The following is a 23,015-nucleotide window of genomic DNA, read 5'->3' as shown; positions in this document are numbered from 1 at the left end:
GGGCTTGGTATTTTGTTCCCAGCCATAGCTTGTCCTGTCATTGGATTATCCCAGTATGATTTCACTATTTGACGAGAGAAAGTTTGTTGGACTTTCTCTCTATGGACTTATTCTCAAAATAATCGTTTCCTTTTTTTTGGTCACATCCAGTGGTGCTCAGGATTTACTCCTGGTGGAGGTTGGGGGACTATATATTTCAGTGTACTTTTTCTTTTGGGGGGAGGGAGCGGGGTACACTCAGTAGTGCTCAGTGTTTACTCCTGGTTCTGCACTCAGAAATCACACCTGCCTGGCTTGGGGACCATATGGGATGCCGGGGATCAAACCCGGTTTGGCAGTGTACAAGGCAAGGGCCCTACCCATTGTACTATCACTCCAGTCCATATTTCTTGATAACCTCTGGAGGATGAATTCCTTAAGTTTAGGGATTGTTTCTGCCAGTGCCTAGCTCAAAAAGCCTGGCACAAAGATGGTACCTATAAATTTTTATTTAATGATGAACTGAGAGATAGCCTCTGCCAAGTCAGCCTGATTCATTGTAACTCTTGGTGTACATGCCGATAACTTGTATATATCTTACTCAGTCTTACAATCAGGAGCCACGTGGCCCCATTGTGGGGCCCCAGGACGTTCCAAGGGGGTCAAAGATAAAAACCACTTCAATGAGTGGGTGGGGAACATGGCACAACACTAGGAGTCAACCAGTAGGACAGGGGTAACAAAACTGGAAGGGGGCCACGGTGAGGAAAAGGTTTATCAACACTGATCCAGACCAGGTGGAAAAGCCATACTCAATGAGGGACATGGTATCCAGCAATAATGACAGGCTATTGGCAGACCAGGAAAACAACAAAGCTCATGTATTTCACCAGTCAGAATATTCAGATAGTGAAAGTTAACAAGCTCAGACCTTAGGAGATCTCTTGATTTTGGAAGCATGATACTCATGCCACCGTATAACATGGCCAACAGCTCTGACAGAGAGGCAGGACCCTGAGCTGGCAGGTGGGTGTTCCCTATGGCTCCTCTTCTGCCCTGAATTGGGCCTTTCATCTTTGAGAAGGAGAGAAGTGTCCCTACAAACTGAAACAGGAATGACACATGCCTTTCTAGGTCCAAGTAATAGTTTCAGGCTTAGACAAAATTTTAGTTTTTGTTAATGTGCCAAAGAAAGAAAACCTAAAGTAGCAAGAACCAAAAGCCACTTCCCTCATTAAAGATATATAATGAACCAAAGGTTTGTCCAAAGCTGATCGCTACATCTGCTAAATATTTTGAAATGAAAAACAGAACCCCAGACTTTAAAGCTTAAAACCACAATTGTATGGGGCTCATAAAACCACAAGTGTATGGGGTTCACCCTTAAGGCTTTTCAGATTCAAACTCCTAAGTCGGAGAGCTCCAGCTATATACGACCTTTTGCAAGATGGCAGGACACATTTTCACTCACTTTACAACAGCAATTCCAACACTGGTTGGAAGAAACATGGCTTCAGGTGGGTATGTCTCTTGGACCGGTGGGGGGAAAGAAGGAAAACTACAGGTCAAAGTTTTGCTTTTAATTAAAAAAAAGAAAGAGGGAGAGGGAGAGAAAGAAAAACAAAAACCTCCAACTCCTTAAGTGTGTGCTTTCTTTTTTTGACCTATTTTTCTTTTAATTGTCTGCAGTTTTCCTATTTTTTTTTCTAGTGCAGTAAACAATGCAGTCAAAGAAATTAAAACCAGGGTCTACTCTTGCCTCAAACATTGAAGATGGTTTAAGGAGAGGGAATCACAGCACAGAAAATGGCCCAGCTCTAAATATACAAACAATATTTAAAAAAGAAAGAAAGAACACAAAGTACTGCCCCACCCCAGACAGTATTATTGGCATTCCTGGTACAGCTCCTGTAACAGAATGTTGCCAACAAAGTGTCTTTCCCAGGAGTCCAGCTCACTCAGGAGGAGACATCTACTGGATGCCTGAAGATAGGCTGGGGGTGTGAAGTCTTTCCTGCCAAGCCTAAGGCTTTATTATGAGCTCAATATCTCACAGAAACCATCTGGGGTATAAATAAATCTAAAAGGGGATGAAGGCAGGCAAGCACCCGTCACTGTCCTCCAGATCAGTCAAAAAGCTGAAGAGTGTGGATCCAGGAGACAGATGCCACGAACAGTTGTGGGATGGAGGGAACAACAAACAGAAGCACCAGATGAGCGGCTGCTTTTGGTTCTCAAGCCAAAAGAGGGTCCCTCATAAGGGGCAGGTGGTCTGGATAAGGAGCCCCCCTTCTCTGGAGTCATGCAATAAAGATGGCTTGGCGCCCCAGCCCCACAACAGCCAGAGTCCAAGAACAATTCACAACACATCACACAGTTTGCAAATGAATGGACTGATCTTAGTTTAGAAGGATAAATAAGTGCTTTGACAAAGTGGGGAGCCCAGGGGGCTATCGCCTTGAAGCCCACTGCATAGCTGTGACTGCCAGCTATTTCTGCAAAGTCGCAGCTTTTCCCATTTCTGATGCCACTTGCTCTGTGGAGATGTGCACTTCCACTCAGCCCTTTCCTCAAAGTGGTACCCTTGGTGGTAACCCTCAGAGATAAAGAGGCATCAGTTGCATTCTAGAAATTAAGATCATTTCCTTGCCCCTTCTGGCCAAAGCACTTCCCCTTCCTAAGCTGCTGCTGTGGCTATGCCACCCTTCCCTCCAAGCAGAATTCAACTTCCTTTAACCTCAGCGTTTTGCACTGGCTTCTGGGGATACAAAATAAAGTATCCTTCTGCATCCACATCTGAGTGAGTTGCCTTCCAGTGTCAGATCTGTGTTCCACAGTTTGGTCAACACACCTTTATAAGAACACAATCGTACGAGTACACAGATAGACTAGCTTGGAAAGGGCTTTCTCGACAGGATTTCTGGTTATCATGGTGGCTCACCTAAAAGAAATAATGTTCTTGGTATAAAAGGATTAGGACATTGAGTGACCTATATTCAACTTCAGAAGGGCAGCTTGTTTTTGTCCATTTTTCAATGACAAGGTGGAGGGACCCAACATTTTCAGTTACAACAAAATTATGTTGCTGTTTTTTGTTTTTTTTTTTTAAAAAAAAAAGATCCTAAGTGGAAATGAGTGGGACAATGACAAAAACAAACAAATAATTAAAATTCCAAACCAAAATATATCTCCTGGCCCCCAAATTCCCAGTTAGTCCTCTAAGACCACAATCTCCACGTTGTGGACTTGGTGCTGGTGTTCCTCCATCTCTGCCACGACTTTCTCCTCAGTCCTCAGCTCGGTCTCCAAAATGACTGCTTTGCCATCAGTATCCTCAGCCTCTGGGTCTGGGGCTGGGTCAATTTCGATGATGGTCTGCCCGTCCTCTGAGGTGCTTTCAACTGCCTGAATTGCTGAGGTCAGGCCAGATTCCATGGCCACCAATTCCACAGGGCTCACCATGGTGGTCATGTTGCCCAGGGTACTCCCATCCTGCATGGCAGTGGAGCTCAGCAGTGCCAAGCTAGATGACGGGTGGATGGTCACTGTGTCTGGTGAGCTGCTCTTGGCAGAGGAGACCACTGTGGCATAGCGGAAGAGCTGAGGGCCAGAAGGCAGTGTGTGCACAGTCACAGGACTGGAGCCCTGGCTGAGGGTGGCCACTGGAATATTGCCCATGGAAAACGACTGACCCACTGGGGTAATGGTGATGGGGGAGATGACGGTGAACTGAGGTTGCTGGACAGGAGGAGAAGGGCTCAGGACGGTGGTAGAGGCTGGCCGCTGGAGCCGGGGCCTTTTTGGAGGCTTGGGAGTGCTCATGGGCATCAGTACCACATTTTGAACTGTCTGGGATTTCAGCCTGTGATCCTGAGCTTGCTTCTTCTGTTCTTCCAACTGGCGTTCCAAGTCTGTGGAAAATTTAAAAACAATTTTGGTGGAGGGAAGTATACTCTGAGGAACTGTAAACTGGTAGTAAAGAGACTCGAAGGTCCTGACCTCCAGGTTTTGCCACTACAAAGATTCTGGTAACTCTTTTCAGATTCTTTTTGGATCATTTGTTGGGGGCGGGGGTGGGGGTCTGGGGCCACACCCAGCCCAGCAGTACTCAGGAATCACTCCTGGTGGTGCTTGGGGAATCAGATATGGTGCTGGAGATCAAACTGTTGCCTGAACCCCAATATGGTCTCTCTGGCCCACTTTATTTTATTTACTATATTTTGTTTTATTTTGGGCTCACACCTGGCAGTGCTCAGGACTTACTCCTTACTCTATGCTCAGGGATCTGGCAGGGTTTAGGGGTCTATACAGGTGCCAGGGATTGAACCTGGGTTGGCTGCATAAAGGCAAGTCCCCTACCAACTACACTATCACTCCAGCAACCTGCTTATTCTACAAATTGTAAAGTGGGGACCCACTTCAACCCTGGTTAAATCCCCAGCACCACATGTGGTCCCTGGGTATTGCCAGGAGTGATCCCTAAGCACAGAGCCAGGAATAAGCACTATGCAGTGCTGAGTGTGCTCCTCACAAAATAAAGAAGTTGGGGCCAGAGAGATCGTACAGGGTTAGGGCACTTAAATGCCTTGGAAGACATACCCAACCTGCATTGAATGACCAGTACCACACTGTCCCCCACTATTGCCAGGTGTAGCCCCTGAGCACAGCCAGGTGTGACACCGCACTCCCAAGAGAATTCTTCCAATAATTACATTTCCCCCCCTTTGACTGTTAAGATACACCTGAGAGTGCTCAGGGGACTACATGGTGCTAGAAATGGAAGACAGACCTTCCACATGTAAAATATATTTTTACATGCTCTAATCCACTGAGCTATCTTTCCAGTCCCAATAATTATATTTCTGCGTAAAAGGCAGGACAAAAAAACAGATTCTCTTTCAGGCTGTCAAAATATTAAAGTTCAACTGTAAAAGTGCTGGACATCAAACCTGGGTCTCTTGCACATGAAGTTCCAGCCCAGTGAACCATCTCCCTGGTCCACACAGAGGCCTCTCTATCATAATATAACCTCTGCTGTCCCTCTCCCAGAAATCCAGGCCAACAATGTGGACCACTGGTGGACCTGGTTCTACATTAGAACTTCTGGTTGCCAAATAGCTAAAAATATTCGATAATCACATCTGTAAAACAAAACACTATGCCTTCTAGACCAGTGTTTCTCAACCTTTTTCTGACTGTGCCCCCTTGGGACCTCCCTTCCTTCCTGCGCTCCCTCTCTTCTCCTAATATTGGTCCTCTAGTTTCATGACATGGATTTCACTGATGTGTTTTCCACATTAATGTGAAATCCCCTGGTTCCCCTTCAAATATTCTTGGGGCCCTGAGTGGTGCTAGCAGAGAAACACTTCTAGAGAACACCACTAGCGACTTAATTCCTTGCTTTGAATAAAAGGATCAAGAAAACCTTTAAAATATTTTGTCGTTGTTAGATTTACCCAAAAGTACGTAGGGCTTACTCCTGGCTGTGCTTAGTGGATCATCAATGTGATCCTGGGGACTGAACCAGAATAGCAGCACCACATGCAAGGCAAGTGCCTTATCCCCTATACCATCTCTCTGGTCCCCAACCTTCAACATAACATTTGATTTTGTTTTTTTTGGGGGGGGCCACACCCAGCTGTGCTCAGGACCTACTCCTAGCTCTGTGCTCAAGATCACAAAGTACTGGACCAGAGAGAGATAGTACAGTGGGTTAAGGCATTACCTTGTCTGCCAGGAGTAAACCTTCAGCACTGCTGGGTGTGGTCCAAAACAAACAAAACAAATAAATAATAGAGCACATACCTAGCATGTGTGAAGCCCTGAGTTCAATTTCTAATATGCATGTCCCCCCACCACAAACACCAGTATTGCTAATGTAGCCCTGGTGTCCCTAAGTACCTCTGGGCCTGAATAGCACTGCAAAGAAGGGGAGAGAGCGGGCAGGGGAGCCAGGGAAATTACTAGAAGCCAGGCTTTGCATGTGAGAGCCGTGGGTTCCAGCCCCAGCATAGCCCCTGAACACCACCATGAGTAGTTCCTCGGAGTATTGTGGGTATGGACTCACCAAAAAGAAAAGAAGGGGAAGAAAAGGCAAAAATGGAAAGGAAGGGAGGGGAGAAGGGAAGGATAAAAGGGAAGTCAGTCACAAGTGAAAACAAAAACAAAGAAATGGCAAGACTCAAGGATTTTCATTTAGTGTCACTTAAAAAGAGAGAAGCTATACACACCTGTCAGAGTATAGAGAAATTGCTCTTCTCCCTGTTCTACTTGGTTCCTCCTGTTGTCCAAAACCTTCTTGACTGTGTCCATCAGGCCAAATGTATGTGCTACATTATTGAGAACAGCGGCGTCTGTTTAAAACAAAATGCATGTCTTTTGAGTCAAAGCGAAAATGTTCCACTAGTTCCTGTATTCCCTGTGTGCTACTTGTAAATACGAAATCACCCAGAAATGACAAGATTATTTTCACTGCACTAAAAAAGTCACTTCCCAGGTTTACCTACCACTGTCCACTCTAATTCATGATACTGTTATCTATTGTCTGGAATTATTCCCACAAGAGCACCCCCCCCAACTGGTTTTTGTGTCCTATATTCTCTATTCTTTACATGCTGCTTAATTTTATTATTTTGTGGGGACTGGAACAATAATATAGCAGAGAGGGTGTTTTGGGTTCAATTCCTGGCATCCCATATGGTCCCCCAAGTATTGCTAGGAGAAATTTCTGGTGCAGAGCCGGGGCAACCCCTGAGCATTGTCGGGTGTGACCTAAAAAAGCAAAACAAAATAAATACAAAATAAAAGGCCTCACTGTGAGAGCACTTTAAAAAATAATTTTTTAAATTATTATTATGTATGTATATGGTGCTAGGGATTTAACTAAGGCCTCACATGCCAAGCAAGTGCTTTATCACTGAGCCACTTTCCTAGCCTTATGCGCTGCCTGAAATTAATATCACTTTACTTCCCTACTCAAAACACTATGACAGGGTCCAGAGTGATAGTACAGCGAGTAGGGTCTTGCACACGGCCAACCTGGGTTCGATCCCTGGGATCCCATATGGTCCCCCAAGCACCGCCAGGAGTGATTCCTGAGTGCAGAGGCAGGAGTAACCCCTGCACATTGCTATGACAACTGGGGCCTGGAGAGAGAGCTCGGTGGGTGAGAGTGCCGGTCTTGTGAACATAAGATCTCAGGTTTTATTCCCAGTGCTGCCACATGTGTGCAGTATGATCCTGGCATCTGTGCTGTTTGAGAGAGCAGCTGCATTCTCTGTGGTCCCAGCATGCAAGTGACTTCCACCCACACTGCTGTCAGGTAAGTGCAAGCATCATAACTAAATGGCGTGACTCCCGGTGAGTACTGTAACTAAAAGACGTAAAAAACATGACCAGAAACTGTGACCTCTAGCAAGCAGGGCAACTAGAATGTATGTGAGCACTGTAACTAAAGAGTGCATACCAGGGTTCAATTCCCAGCACCCCAAATGATCCTCTGAGCTCTGTCAGAAGTTAATTCTTGAGTGCAGAACTAGAAGTGACCACTGACCATTGAGGAAGGGGGGGTTAAAAAAATAATAATAAATAAATAAATAAATAAAGAGTGTGACTCCTGGAGAGCACATGTCAAAGGAGAACAGTTAGAGGAGTGTTACTTGAGGGCTCAGTATAGTGGGAAAGGCACTGGTCTTTCACACAGCCAACCTGGGTTCCAGCCCCAAAACCTCATGTAGTTCCCTGAGCCTCACCAGGAGTGAGTCTTGAGTGCACAGCCAGGACTAAGCCCTGAGCACTGCTGGGTGCTCAAACAAAAAAGGAAGCATGACCTTTAGAGAATACCACAGTTAAGTGTATGTGAACCCCTAGTCATTGCAAAAATAGTAACAAAGGGAAAGTGTCTGATGGCTTACCATCATGGTAAAACAAAACCTGCAATACTGATGAAAGTTTGTCCAAAGTGTTCCCACTGATCTCTCCAACCTTATCACCTACCATTCTCCCCATACATTATTCTACTGTAACTACATCAGAGCTTCTAGAATTCTTTTTTGAAAAAAACTTTTTGGGGGGAGGAATGAGGGCTGGAGAGATAGTACAGGGGATAGGGTGCTTGCATTGCAGAGCCAGGAGTAATCCCTGAGCATCTCTAGGTATGAACCAAAAACAAAACAAAAAATTGGGCAAGGGGGAGGGTGTTTTGGGCTATAGCCAGTGGTGTTCAGAAATCACTCTTGGCAGTGCTTGGGAAGCCATATGAGGTCCCAGAGACTGAACAAAGGTCAGCCATTTGTAAGTCCAAGGCCTTAACTTACACTATCTTGCTGGCTCATAATTCATTGAATCCATTAAGCTCATTGCCACTTCAAAATCTTTGCTTTGTCTATCTGAAATGTTTCCTCTTCCGGCATATCAAATGACCAGTTTCTTCCATTTATCTCTGCTTAAATGCCACTTCCTTAGAGACAGGTCTTCCTTGACCGTTATCTAAAACAGCCATACCTGCTCTCTAGGGCTCTGGAGAAAGAGTCCAACATATTGAGTACATGCTTTGCATGCTGGAGGTCCAGCTTCTCTTTGTTTCTGGTTTTTTTTTTTTTTTTTTTTTTGGCCACACCTGGCAGTGTTCAGGGCTTACTCCTAGCTCTGAGCTCAGGGAACTCTCCTTGGCTGTGCTGACAATCATATGGGATGCCAGGAATTGAACACAGAATCCGGGTCAGCCCTGTCTGTGCAAGGCAAACACCTTATCCACTGTACTCTCTCTTGGGCCCCTGAAGACCCAGTTTCAATTCCTAGTATCACATAATCTCCCATGTACCACCAGAATTAACTCCAAAGAAGTTGCCAGTTGGAAGTACACCCTAAACACTTATGGGTATGGCCCCCAAAACCTAAAATGAATAATTATCACTTCTGCTTTTTAACCTCTGGTTTTTATATTATATATATAGAAATATATAAATATATGCCTCTTGGAGAGCCTGGCAAGCTACCGAGAGTATCCCGCCTGCACGGGCAGAGCCTGGCAAGCTCCCCATGGCATATTCGACATGCCAAAAACAGTAACAATAACAGGTCTCATTCCCCTGACCCTGAAAGAGCCTCCAATCGTTGGGAAAAGACGAGTAAGAAGAGGCTGCTAAAACCTCAGGGCTGCGGGGCTGGAGAGATAGCACAGCGGGTAGGGCGTTTGCCTTGCACGCGGCCGACCTGGGTTCGATTCCCAGCATCCCATATGGTTCCCTGAGCACGGCCAGGAGTAACTCCCTGTGCATCGCCAAGTGTGACCCAAAAAGCAAAATCACACAATCACAATCACAAATCATCCTGTTATTCGTCGATTGCCTCGAGCAGGCCCCAATAACGTCTCCTTCATCCTGGCCCTGAGGTTATATTCAAGGCTCTTTAGGAGAGCCATCATTGTTACTGGTATTTGGCATATTGGGTACGCCACGGGGAGTTTGCCAGACTCTGCCGTGTGGGCAGGCTACATTCGGTAGCCTGCCAGTTTGTCAAAGTAGGAATGAGATGTCATAATAAGATGTCATAATCAGCAAAATAAATAAATAAATAAATAAATAAAATCTCAGGGCTGGGAGAAATAGAGACACTATTGGTGCCCACTTGAGTAAATCGAAGAATAACAAGATGACAGTGGTACAGTGATACCTTTTTTTACTCTACACATTTAAAATAAGATTATGCTAAACCTTATATATGCATCATAAAGAGGTAAAAAAAAAAACTGAGAACTCACTAAACATGTATATAGCACTGTCCTCCTGTTCACTGATTTCAAGTGGGCACCAGTAACATCTCCATTGTGAGACTTGTTGTTACTGTTTTTGGCATATCGAATACACCAAAGGGAGCTTGCCAGGCTCTGCCGCGAGGGAGGGATACTCTCGGTAGCTTGCTTGGCTCTCCGAGAGGAATGAAGGGTATGAACCTGTGTGCAAGGCAAACACGCTACCCACTATGCAACATGCAAGTAAATGATGTATATCATAACCCCATTTGTATCTGATGATTAGAATACCCTCAACACCCTGCAGAGGAGCAAAATCTGCGAGTATTCGGAAATAGCAAGAAGATGTCTCAGATGGGGCTGGAATGATAGTACAGCAAGTAGGGCATTTGCCTTGCATGGGTCAACCCAGGTTCAATCCGTGGCATTCTACATGGTCCCCTGAGCACCACCAAGAGTAATTCCTGAGTGCAGCACCAGGAGTAACCCCTGAGCATCGCCCGCTGTGACCCAAAAAGCCCTCCCCAAAAAACAAAAGAAGATAGGCTCAGAGGATTGGAGGGGTTGCTTTGCATGTGGGAGCCCTCCTTAGCTCCACAATGATCCCAAAGCAATGCTGGGAGCAATTCCCAAGGATTTAGTCATGTGTAGCCCCCAATCACTGCCTGGTGTGGTTCCCAAACAACAACAATAATAATAACAGAACAACAACAATAGAAACAGCTACACATAAACACAATAGTGCCAGAACCATTAAACTCAAAGAAAATAATTGTCAAAAATCAGATGTCAGGTCACAGAGATAGTATATTTAGAGATAGTGCACTTGCCTTGCACATGGCTGGCCTGGTTTGATACAGTCCCCCAAGCATGGCCACAAGTAATTCCTGAGTGTAAAGCCACGAGTAACCCCTGAGTATCACTGGGTGTGGCCCCAAAACAACAACAACAACAACAACAAAAAACCAAAAAAATAATTAAGAGGTCTTTGGTTTCCATAATCATAATAGTGATAAGGGTTACAAAATTTATATATATATATATATATATATATACATATATATATGTCACTGTCACTGTCCTCCCGTTGTTCATTGATTTGCTCGAGTGGGCCCAGTAACATCTCCATTGTGAGACTTGTTACTGTGTTTGGCATATCGAATACATCACAAGTAACTTGCCAGGCTTTGCTGTGTGGGCGAGATACTCTCAGTAGCTTGCCGGGCTATATAATTTTTATATGTGTACACACACACACACACACACACACACACACACACACACACAACACACACACATATGAAACAGAGAAAGAAATAAACATGTCGCCTTTTTGGAACCATTTATATAGGCAAAAGTTACCTGTGGAAAGAAAAAGCATGATCAAGCCTGAATTGAAAACCTCTGATCAGGGCCCGAATGATAGTAAAACAGGTAGGGGACTTGCTTTGCAAGTGGCTAACTCAACTTTGATCCCAAGTAACCCACATGGTTCCTGAGCACTGCCAGGAGTAATTTCTGAGTACAGAGCTAGGAGAACTGCCAGTTGTGGCCCCAAAACAAAACGAAAGACTTCAAACAAGTGACTTACCTAATCTGTAAGAAAGGGCTAATAATACTTATACTTCAGTATTTCTATGAGGCTTAACGGATCTGCCTACAGTCATTACTGTCTAATAAATGACTACTGTTATTAGAATTAGAGTACTTACCTGTGACCTGGAAGGGAGCCTGTATGAGCCGCTGCTGAACTCCCCTGAGTAATTCCTCTATTTCCTTTTGTATATTGCAGACAACCTCTTCCATCAGCCCTACATCAGCTATCCCTTTCCAGAACATCAAAGTGTCTTCTGGCATAAGAGGGACAAGAAAGAGTAAACAAGCAATACTATATACACCAAGGCACACCTGTCATGTATTAAACTAAAAATTATTTTAGTTCAGAAGAATTTGTTGTCGTGTCATTGCTGGGAAAAGGGAATCAGATTTTGGAAAACTAGCTGCTTCCTAAAGATGGTACCTGATTATTTGGTCTCTTTAAAAGCATAAAATTTTGAAAAAAAAAAAAGCATAAAATTTTGGACAATTATTTTAATTTAGCATGCCCTCAATTTGTTCTGGCTCTGGCTATAAAGGTACAGTCTTTCATTAGTAAAGATAAATTAAGGGGACACAGAGATAGCATTTACATATATAAATTTAAAATTAAATATTCATATTTAAAATGTACTCTGTTTATTATTTATTTTTACACCAGAGATCAAACCCAGGGCCTCACACATACCATGCACATGATTTACCATCAAGCTACACCCTGCCCTTAAATATTTAATATTATAAAAGTTAACAAGGAGCTAGAGAGATAGTACAATGGGTAGGATACTCGCTTTGTGGCCAACCCAGGCATCTTATATGGTCTCCTGAGCACTGCCAGGAGTAATTCCTGAGTGCAGAGCCAGGAGTAAACCCTGAGTATTTCCAGGTGTGGCCTAAAATACCAAAATTAAAATTTAAAAAGTAAAAGATAAAAGTTAATAAAAATATGAAAGATATGCTCCCTCAGTCCTATGTTAAAAGAATTATGTTAAATAGATGGCACTATAAACTCTGAGGGTAGAGGCCATATCTTCTCATCTAACTAGTAAAAGTTACAACCAAATATTTATTAAATGAATTGCTGTCATCATTAATCACATCCTTTACACCATCAATTATTTTATCTTCTCTTATGACACAGCTTGGGTTATCTATGAAATGGACCAATATCAGAGATAGTTGGCATGACGAAAAGCATGAACTTCCTAAGGCACCTGCAGCTATAATTAGCATTAATGGGGCTGGAGCAATAGCACAGCGGGTAGGGCATTTGCCTTGCACGCGGCCAACCTGGGTTCAATTCCCAGCATCCCATATGGTCCCCTGAGTAGCGCCAGGGGTAATTCCTGAGTGCAGAGCCAGGAGTAACCCCTGTGCCAGGCGTGATCCAAAAGAAAAAAAAAACAGCATTATGTATTTACAAATCAGCAAAAGACATGCTCTTCAAGCTCGTGTTCTCTCTTGAACATATCTCTCACTTGCTTGTCTTGATATTTCTTTGCTTGCCTTTTTCCACTCTGGAGAAGCCTGTGTTCTCTCTTTCTCTCCCCTTACATCTTCCTAAACTAAGTTTCAATAAAAACTTTCTTGCTTCACAACAACCACAACAACAAATCAACAAAAATAATTAAGGTCTTCTGTGTCCATAAACATAAGGACAATAAGGTCATAAAACCTTGCATGATAATTAAGCCCCAGAAAGTACCTGAAATTTCCTCTGAGTCTTTTTTCACGCCCTCCTCAGTGGCCATGGTGACAGCAGCGGTGAGAGCTGAGTTCCATTCCAGCCCTGCCTCTTCCATACTCTCTTCTGAGATTGCAATCTGTGTGATGCTACCTAAAAGCATTCCATCAGACGAATGTGAATGGAAAGACAGTGAATTTTATGGAAAAAAAAAAAGTCATAGCTATCTCATATCACACACTCACAGTCAGAGCCTGCATCTTGTCTACAGGTTCCTATTTTGAAACCTAGAATCCTAGGTTAAGCTAGGAAGAATACTGAATCTTGTAAAACAAACCTGTCTCACAGAAGAAAATGCTTTTTCTTCCTACTCTGAATGAAAAGTGAGAGATGACAGAAAATCATAATAATAATCTGTTTCCTAGGCAGGTAAGTTTTTGGCAGAGACAGAAATGATTGCCAGGCTGTCTACCCTAGAGTTTGTGCAGAAAAGGAAGCCCTGCAATAATTTAAGAGGAAAGTATGGCAGTTAATCAAGAACCCTACCACAAGCATGTTTGCTACTCAGCATCTAGAACACTAAAGTTGCTGTATCTTATTTATCAGCCTACATAAGAAAAATAAACAAGAAAAAATAGACCCAGAAAGTGTTGGAGAGATATGCTCAGCATGAAGGAGACCAGGTACAATGTCTGACCTCACATGGTTCCCCAAGCACTTCCGGGAAAGAACTCTGACTCTAGCCAGGGAGAGTCTCTGAGCACTGATGAGTCTAGCCACCTCCTCTGCCCCCCAAAAAAGGCAGACCAAAAAAAAAAAGTCTCTGGATAGAGGACTGTGGGGGGAGGATTGTTATCAATTATATACTAAGATTTTTTTTTAAAAAGAACTAAGAAAAATAAAACGTATCCAGACAAAATATAGCTAGTAGGATGGAGGCCTGGGAGATAGCTCAAAGGGCTAGAGCACAGACAATGCATCGAGAAACCCCAGGGACAATTCCTGGCACCATATGGTCACCTGAGTACTGCTGCGTGTGACCACTCCCCACCCAACCCCACATACACACAGGGAAAATAATACAGACAAGTGTGGACTCTGTGCACTAGAGAAAATAAATTACCAAGCAAAGAAATAAGATCACTGAGCATTGCCAGGTAACCCCTGAGCATTGCCAGACATGGACCAAAAGGAAAACAAAACAAAAAAAATCAATACTTTTTCCTTAATAACAATCTCACATGGCTACATTTTTCCTGGATGGCAGGGACTCCCAGTCCAAAACTCACTAACACTGCAGCTACGGGACCAGAGAGCAAGGTCAACAAACAGGGCAGATGCTTGGCGCGCAGGAAGCCCATGTTCCATCCCCGGCACTGTGTGATCCCCCAGCACCACCGGAGCCACTCCCAAGCACAAAGCCAGAACAGACCCTGAGAACTGCCAGGAGTGACTCAAAGACCAATAAAACTAAAAAAGAAAGAAAGAAGTGCAAAGCAGAAACAAAGTACTAAAAAACACAGTGGGTTTTCAGGTGGTTTCCTACCCCCTACCATCAGCCGAAGTGGGTGTCTGCACCACACTTGTCTGCTGTCCAGGCACGGGAGCTCTGGCACTGCTGATCAGAAGATCAAATTTGGTGCTTCTGCAGGTATTGGAGCAAACCTTGTCATGTTGGTAAAAATCAATCTGCCCGGAGTCCATCATTTTCCTATGCAAAGAGAGACAAGTTCAGCTTGCATTTCATCTAGAGAGAATTGGGCCTTGGGGACAAACACAGAAAAAGATGCTGACTCTCCTCTGTAGGTTAGTGAAGCATAGTGGTACTAAAAGTCAGTAGGTGGCAAAAATTCTAATTAGGGTTATGTAATTTTCTTTTTGTTTGTTTGTTTTCTGCTTTGTTTTTGTGTTTTGAGCCACACCCCACCTACAATACTACCTCTTGGTCCTGGGGTACATGATTTTCTTTGCTTCTGCCCACAGTAACAAATACCCCTTATCATTCCCAATATCTACATATAATGAATACTCTCTTTTTGTTTCCTCTTATCAATAAGCTCAGGTATACATTCCTGATAATAGATGTCTCCCCACAAAATCTCACTTAAACCAAAGCCCAAAATGAAAAATACTAGCTCGTATCTCAACACAATTGGGGAATACATCAAAGATATTAGCATTTTATGAAACACTAATATATTATTCCCAGATCACAAGATTTGTTGCCACTTCTGAAGTCATGAAAATATCAGTTTTTGTTTGTTTTGGTTTGGGGGGCACACCCTATGGTATTCAGGGCTGATTCCTGGTTCTGTGCTCAGGGATCACTCCCAGTGGGGTTCAGGGTCCATATAGGTTGCCAAGCATCAAATCTGAGTTGGCCCTGTGCAAGGTGTACCCTGGACTATTTCTCCAGCCCCTCAGCATATATCCTTAGTACATATTTTTCTTTCTTTCTTTTATTATTGAATCACCATGAGATAGAGCTTACAAATTTGTTTATGACGATATTTCAGTCATATAACTTTCCAACACCCATAGTTTCCCAGCATTAGTGTCCCCCGTTTCCCTCCCACCCCTTCAAGTCACCCCCACCCCAGCCTGTCTCTATGGTCAGCACATCTCTTCTCTTTTTCTCTTTCTCTCTCATTTTAGGCATTATGGTTTGCAATACAGATGCTGAAAACCTATTGGAGGCTAGAGCATTAGTACAGCAGGTAGGGTGTTTGCTTTACACACAGCCAACCTGGGTTCAATCATGGCATCCCATATGGCTACCCAAGTACCAACAGTAGTAATTCTTGAGTGCAGAGCCAGGAGTAACCTCTGAGCATTGACAGGTGTGGCCCCCAAACAAACAAACAAAAATAACTGATGTGGAAAAAGGTAATATAGCAGTAAGGCATTTGCCTTATATGCAGCTGACCTAGGTTCAATTCCCAGCACCCCATATCGTACTGAGAATGTCGGGAGTGACCCCTAAGCACAGAGCTAAAAGTAGCCCTAGCACTGCATATAGTTGAAAAACAAAAAACAAAAATTTTATTTTAATGACTGCACAGTATCCTATAGTATATATTCAAGTATATTCAGAGAAGGTATAATTTACTTTACCTGTCCCTTAACTGTATATTAAAGCAGACTGTAATTTTCATTATAATAATATTTCAGGGGATATCATTATGCTTGATCTCTACAAGCACAATAGATTTTTTGGAAGGCATGTTCCTTAAAAAAGTTAAAGACATGGGCTGGAGAGGTAGTACAGGGATAAGATGCTTGCCTCGCACTTCGCCACCACACCACTACACGCATGTGAGTCCTCCAATCACTGTCTGGAGTGATCCCTGAGCACAGCTGGAGTGATCCCTGAGCACTACTGGGTGTGGCCCAACAACAAAAAGCTTAAAGCAGGACTGGAGAGACAGCACGGGGTTTTTGCTTGCAGTCAACCTCAGTTTGACTCCCAGCACCACATGGTTCCTCAGGGATTGCCAGGTGTGACCCCCATACACAGAACCAGAAACAGACCCTTGAGCACTAGTATGGCCCTCTTTCCCCTAAAAAAGTTAGACAGGAGGCAGATAGATAATATAAGGATGGAAGTGTTTGCCTTGCATGCAGCCAAACACTGTTCAGTCTCTGGCATTCATATAGGTCCCTGAGCACTGCCAAGAGCAATCCCTGAGTACCACTTGGCATGGACCAAACGCCCTGTGCACCTCCTGCTTCTGTGCTTACTTGTGTGTGGCCAAGCACTGGTAACCTTTTTGCTCTGTTTTGTTTTTTTGGGGGGGGTGGGGGGACAGGGCTTACCAAGCAGTGCTCAGGTGTAGTGAATCTTAGCCAACTGCACAGGCAATTCATTGTGAGGACCGAGGATGTCATATAGCTTGGGTCCCAAAGTGCCAGGGATTACCTGAGCAACTCTTGTGGTGGAAGTGGCCTCCTGGGATGCTCAAATTGGGGTCAGTGACATGCAAGGCATGCATCTTACTCTCTCAAGCATGTTTAGTGATCTCAAGCAGAACTGTCAGATACTGCTGTTGAGGGGGCCAGAGAGATAGCACAGTGGGTAGGACACTTGCCTTACACATGGTCAACTGGGTTCAATCCCTGGCACCCCATATGGTCTCCCGAGTACCACCAGGAGTGATCCCTGAATGCAGAGCCAGGAATAAGCCAGGAGCACATCCAGGTGTGGCCCAAAAAAAAGAAAAAAAAGATACTACTGGGCTGGAGCGACAGCACGGAAGGTAGGGTGTTTGCCTTGCACGTGACAGACCCAGGTTCAATTCCTCCGTCCCTCTCAGAGAGTCCGGCAAGCTACCGAGAGTATCCTGCCCACACGGCAGAGCCTGGCAACCTCCCCGTGACGTATTCAATAGACCAAAAACAGTAACAACAAGTCTCTCAACGGAGACGTTACTGGTGCCTGCTCGAGCAAATCGATGAGCAACGGGAGGATAGTGCTACTGCTGAATATGTGACCAAAGAGGTCTCTACTCAGCAGTCTAATGTTCAAATAAATTTTATCTAGGTGCTGCAAAGGGTTAATTTAATTAAAATTTTCTTCATTCCAGGGATTTCATTATTTTAACTATTTTGGGATTTTTTTTTCGGGTGGGGGGTCATATCTGGTAGTGCTCAGGGGTTACTCCTGGCTCTACACTTCAGGAATCATTCCTGGCAGTGCCTGGAAGACCACAGGAGATGCCAGGGATCAAACCCAGGTGGGCTGTGTACAAGGCAAGCGCCACACCTGCTGTACTATCACTCCAGCCCCAAGTTCCAGAGATTTTAAAAACAAGCTGATGAAGGCCAAAGTGTGATCGTTCAAGTGATCTTCAGACAGAATCAATATTTGGAATTAAAAGACTGGGGCCTCTGATCTGGTTGTAGTAGCAAAGCAGGTGATTCGCATATGTGTGGCCCCCAAGCACCATCACAACAACAAAGTGAAGGCTGGATTCTCTAGTTTCTAGCATAAGTGCCCAATATACAGTGGGAGATTTGTACTTGCTGCTACAGCTCACCTGAGCATGATTCCACCCAGACGAATGGCTCTTTTCCAGTCCTTTAGGGTGGACTTACCCGCCAGATGAACAAAATGCTTAGGACTGATCAACTGATCATTGAACTGGAAAAAAAATGTCCAAAATAATTCAGAGTCAATTTAGGCAAGGAAAGAAATCGATAACTCAAGCTGCGAAGTACAAAGAACAGTCAAACAACATCTCAAGTCATGACCTTGCATCGTCCGAGCCTCCTGTCCTGCTGTGACAGAGAAGATGACCCTTTTCTGAACATAGTGCCTGGTACAAAACTACATGAAACACAGGGAGGATCAGAGATTAATATACTGATCAGCATCTAAAATCCATGCATGCCTTTAATCAGGTATTTGCATACAATGCTGTAAAGAATGAAGTGTTCTATCAGGCACTTATGACTAGATTTAGGTTGTGGTGAAAAGAATAAGTATGATTAAAAAATAAATAAAAGTATGGTAGAAACCAATACTACTGCAGAGCCTTGAAATATTCCAACCCTCTATAACTCTGGGATGATGCCACTGATGACCACGAGTCACAAGCACAGTACTGGCTGCTAAAGGAGACAGACTATTGTTCCTGCACTGCACTTTCATGAAGTTTCTTGTGCTTTGATTTTTGGAGGCACCCCTGGCAATGTTCAGTGGATACACCTGGCTCAGGAATTGCTCCTGACAGTGCTCAAGGGACCATGTTATGCTGGAGATTAAACTTGTGTTTCCAGCATGCAAAGCATGTGCTCCATTCATCCTGTAAGTTCTCTCACTGGCCCTTGTAAGAATATTTTTATCAGTAATAATTGAAAAACTTTATTTAATGTACACTAACCTAAGGCATGCTATTTATATTATGTCATTTTCCCTCTAGCAACCTTATAGTATACATGATTATTTTGGCAGGAGGGAGGGGTGGCAGGAGGAGGCTTGGGCCACACCCAGTGGTGATTAGGGCTTATTCCTGGATCTGTGCTCAGGGATGATTATTAGTGCTGCTTGGGAGAATCACCTGGGGTGCCAGGGATCAATCCTATATAGGCCATTTGCAAGGCAAACTCCCTGTCTACTGTATTGTATCTCAGGTCCTCATATGATTACTTATATTTTAACACGTGAGGCTCAAAATATGAAATAATTTGCTCAAGATCATCAGTGGTAGACATGTAACACCATTCCATTCATTCACTCAATATATATTTATAAATAAAACAAGAATCATTCAAGGTTCTGAGAATACACTGCTGAACAAGAAAGTCACATTTATAACTCTCACAGAACCAGTGCCACAGATAAGGCATTTGACTTGAACCCAGTCAACGCGAGTTTCATTCCTAGCATCCCATATGGTTCCCCCAGCATCACCAGGAGTGATCCCAGAGTGAAGAACCAGGAATAACTCCTGAGTATCACTGAGTGTGGACAGAAACAAAAAACAAAACAGAAACTGTATTACTCCAAACATTTTTACTCCAAAAATTTCTATTTATCTTCTGTGACACAATGGGACTACAATCACAAAATTGAAAATATTGGTTTGATGGAAGAGGTATAGAAACCATACCCTTGGAAATAAAGCACCCCAAGATAGGTCCTGAAGAAAAAATAATTACCTTGACACACTTCACATTTATTCCTGGACAAACAAACTTCTTCCAAAGGAGAATAGCTTTGCTCTCTCCACATGTTATGGGGTAAGCAATTTCCATGTCCTCATTTGCTTCTATAGTGCTTGCATCTGAAAACAGAATATAACAAAAAACGTAATTTATTGTACATTCTTTTATCCAAAAGCTCTAACCTGACATCTCTAACTGTTTCCTCTGAGGGACTACTGATACTGTTTAACAATCCTCTAGAATGGGACTGGAGTGATAGTACAGCAGGTAGGGTGTTTGCCTTGCACACGGCCAACCCAAGTTCGATTCCCAGCATCCCTTATGGTCCCCTGAGCACTTCCAGGAGTGATTCCTGAGTGCAGATCCAGGAGTAACCCTTGTGTATCACCGACTGTGACCCAAAAAGCAAAAACAAAACAAAACAAAACAAAAACAATCCTCTAGAAGTTTGGCATAACTGAGTTAGAAAGATAGCTCAAAAGGCTGAGGGCATGCTTTGCAGGCAGGAGACCAGGTTCAATCCTTGACAACGATGTGGTTCACTGAGCACTGCTGGCTGTGAGTCTGAGCAAGGTTAGGAGTAGCCCCTGAGCACTCCAGGGTGTGGCAAGAAAAAAGAAAAAAAAGAAGTTTGGCATAATAGCCCTCTTAGTGAATTCTCACATATGTGCCAGACACTGTGCTACATGGTTTTTTGTTGGAGAAAAGTAGAGGTTTGGAACCATGTCCAGTAGTACTCAGGGGCTATGTGGTGCCAAGGGATCAAGCCAAAGTCAGTCACATGCAAGACGAGCACCTTAACCTCTGTACCATCTCTTTGGCCCTGTGATACATGCTTTTTTGTTGTTTGGGTTTGGGGTTTTAGGTAACACTTGCCAGCTGTGCTCTGGGCTTACTCTTGACTCTGAGCTCAAGGATCATGTCTGGTGGGGCTTAAAGGAGACCATATGTAATGCTGGGGACTGAACCACAGTTGGCTGCATGCAAAGCAAATGCCTAACCACTGTACTACATACTTAATCTTATTTAGTTCTGACAACAGTGGCAGTGATTATTTCCTGTGTATGTATATATGTATATAGAACTTAACAACTAAGAAGTGAGAAAGAGGGATTAACACTTAGGTTTGGAGCCTGAGAGATATTTCAACAGATTAAGTACATATTCCTTTTTGTTGTTGTTGTTTTTGGTTTTTAGTCATACCCATCCATGCTCAGTGGTTACTCCTGGCTCTTCACAGGGGACCATATGGGATGCTGGGGATCGAACATGAGTCAACTGTGTACAAGGAAAGTGCCCTATCTGCTGTGCTATCACTCCTGCCCCTAAGCACATTCTTGGCATGCAGGAGAAACGATATGGTCCCCTGAGCACTGCTGGGAGTGACCTGCAAACAGAGAGCTGGATGTGGTGCCTGGGTATTGCCAAGTATGGTCCCCAAAAAGACAAATAAAAAAAGAAAACAAAAACAAAACATAAGCTGGGGCTGGAACAATAGCACAGCAGGTAGGGTATTTGCCTTGCACGTGGCCGACCCGGATTCGATTCCCAGGATCCCATATGGTCCCCTTAGCACCGCCAGGAGTAATTCCTGAGTGTAGAGTCAGGAGTAACCCGTGTGCATTGCAGGGAGTGACCCAAAAAGCAAAAAAAAAAAAAAAAAAAAAAATAGGCTGTCGGGGGCTGGAGTGGAGTGATAGCACAGTGGGTAGGGCGTTTGCCTTGCACTCAGCCGACCCAGGTTCGATTCCCAGCATCCCATATGGTCCTCCGAGCACCGCCAGGGGTAATTCCTAAGTGCAGAGGCAGGAGTGACCCCTGTGCATCGCCAGGTGTGACCCAAAAAGAAAAAAACTAAAACAAACAAAAAAACCATAGGCTGTCGAGGTTCAGAATTTCTTTTGCTTCTTTCTATAGTCTTCAAGTCAATACCAAATCAGAGTCTTCATTAGCAACTTCCCTAAATGACAGAGATCAACTTCAAGGCTCCAATTTCTTTGCGTGGTATTTTTTGGGGGAGTTGGATCACAAGTGGCAGCACTCAGAGCTTATTTCTGACTCTGCTCCGTAGTCACTCCTGGTGGTGATCAGGGACCATATGCAGTGCCAGGGTTCAAACCCAGGTCAGCAACACAATGCAAGTATGGAGAACTTTTTACTTAGGTACTAACTCTTCTACCCACAGGTCTCTTTTATTCCTGCCTTGGGAATGATTTAAGTAGAGAGATCTATTGTTCCTAAAGCCTATTGTTTAGAAGCCAATAGCTCCAAAAGATCTATTGTTCCTTAAAACAAACAAAATTTTAAGCTTTTTGTTTGTTTTTTTGGCTACATCCAGTGGTTCTCAGGTTTAGTCTGGCTCTATGCTCAGGGATCACTGACAGGGCTCACAGAACATATGGGATGCCAGGGAATGAATTCAGGTTAGTGTTGCAGAAGGCAAACACCCTTTCTGCTGTACTATGACTCTGGCCCCAAAACTTTTAAAGTTTTAAATGTTAAACCATCAGCGGCAGCCGTAGCAACTTATTCAGTGGTGTCTCTAGATGTGTCATCATCATTTGATGACTGCAGTATCAGCAAAACAAAAGAGTAGGGAGAAAAACATAAGCCACAGGAATCGAATCTTCAGTCTTGAGTAGGGATGTGACACACACAAAGTACATGTTTTTCATGTGTGACAATCCTAGTACCAATAAACAACCAAAAAGTCAAAGAAATCTAAGATAAGGTTAAAGGTTCTAGAATGAAACAAAAGACTTACCAATCCCTTCTTCAATTTTGTGTATCGTGTGAGTTTCTACTGCCACAACTGCTGTGTTGTTCTCCGACCCAGCTTCATAAATCCTGTTGTAAAAGTGTCCATCGATAAACAAACTACATAAATCATGAAAAAATTAATATTCACAGCATGGAGTTAAGAAATTTGCTTTAATCTATCTCAAAAGGAGTAAAATTAATATACCACAATGCTAGTGCTTTTCTTTCCCTGTTTTCTATTTTGTTTTTGTGTCACACCCAGAGGTGCTCAGGACTTACTCCAGGCTCTGTGCTCAGGGATCACTCCTGGTGGGGTTTGGGGAGCCATATGGATGCCGGGGGTCCAACCCAGCTCACCAAGTCTACCCACTGTACTATCGCTCTGGGCCCCACAGTAGTACTCTTTTTATTTTCTTTTTTGGGTCACACCCAGCGATGCTCAGGGGTTACTCCTGGCTCATGCACTCAGGAATTGTTCCCGGCGGTGCTCGGGGGACCATATGGGATGCTGGGAATCGAACCTGTGTTGGCCATGTTGGCTGCATGCAAGGCAAACGCCCTACCCGCTGTGCTTTCTCT

At 43.8% G+C, this 23,015-nt stretch overlaps 1 protein-coding gene across 3 annotated transcripts in view; it reads right to left on the bottom strand.

Moving 5' to 3' along the window:
* Nucleotides 1-2,394: 2,394 nt before the first annotated feature.
* The window catches only part of GMEB1 (glucocorticoid modulatory element binding protein 1), a 32,806-nt gene continuing 12,185 nt past the window's right edge, over nucleotides 2,395-23,015 (bottom strand). Inside the window, exons 3-10 of one of the 3 annotated variants that reach the window (XM_056123412.1) lie at nucleotides 22,441-22,553; nucleotides 19,671-19,795; nucleotides 18,047-18,150; nucleotides 14,564-14,721; nucleotides 13,032-13,163; nucleotides 11,443-11,577; nucleotides 6,210-6,332; nucleotides 2,395-3,890 (exon numbers count right to left, since the gene is read on the bottom strand). In XM_056123412.1, coding sequence (XP_055979387.1) covers nucleotides 3,190-3,890; nucleotides 6,210-6,332; nucleotides 11,443-11,577; nucleotides 13,032-13,163; nucleotides 14,564-14,721; nucleotides 18,047-18,150; nucleotides 19,671-19,795; nucleotides 22,441-22,553 — 1,591 coding nt within the window. In that variant the 3' untranslated portion in view covers nucleotides 2,395-3,189. Of the gene's footprint in view, nucleotides 3,891-6,209; nucleotides 6,333-11,442; nucleotides 11,581-13,031; nucleotides 13,164-14,563; nucleotides 14,722-18,046; nucleotides 18,151-19,670; nucleotides 19,796-22,440; nucleotides 22,554-23,015 lie in introns of all 3 variants that reach the window. The other 2 variants (XM_056123411.1, XM_056123413.1) reach the window with 2 other exon arrangements.

Source organism: Sorex fumeus, unplaced genomic scaffold (assembly GCF_029834395.1).
Source record: "Sorex fumeus unplaced genomic scaffold, SorFum_2.1 ptg000047l, whole genome shotgun sequence".
Classification (NCBI taxonomy): domain Eukaryota; kingdom Metazoa; phylum Chordata; class Mammalia; order Eulipotyphla; family Soricidae; genus Sorex; species Sorex fumeus.
This window is presented reverse-complemented; position numbering and strand designations above follow the sequence as displayed.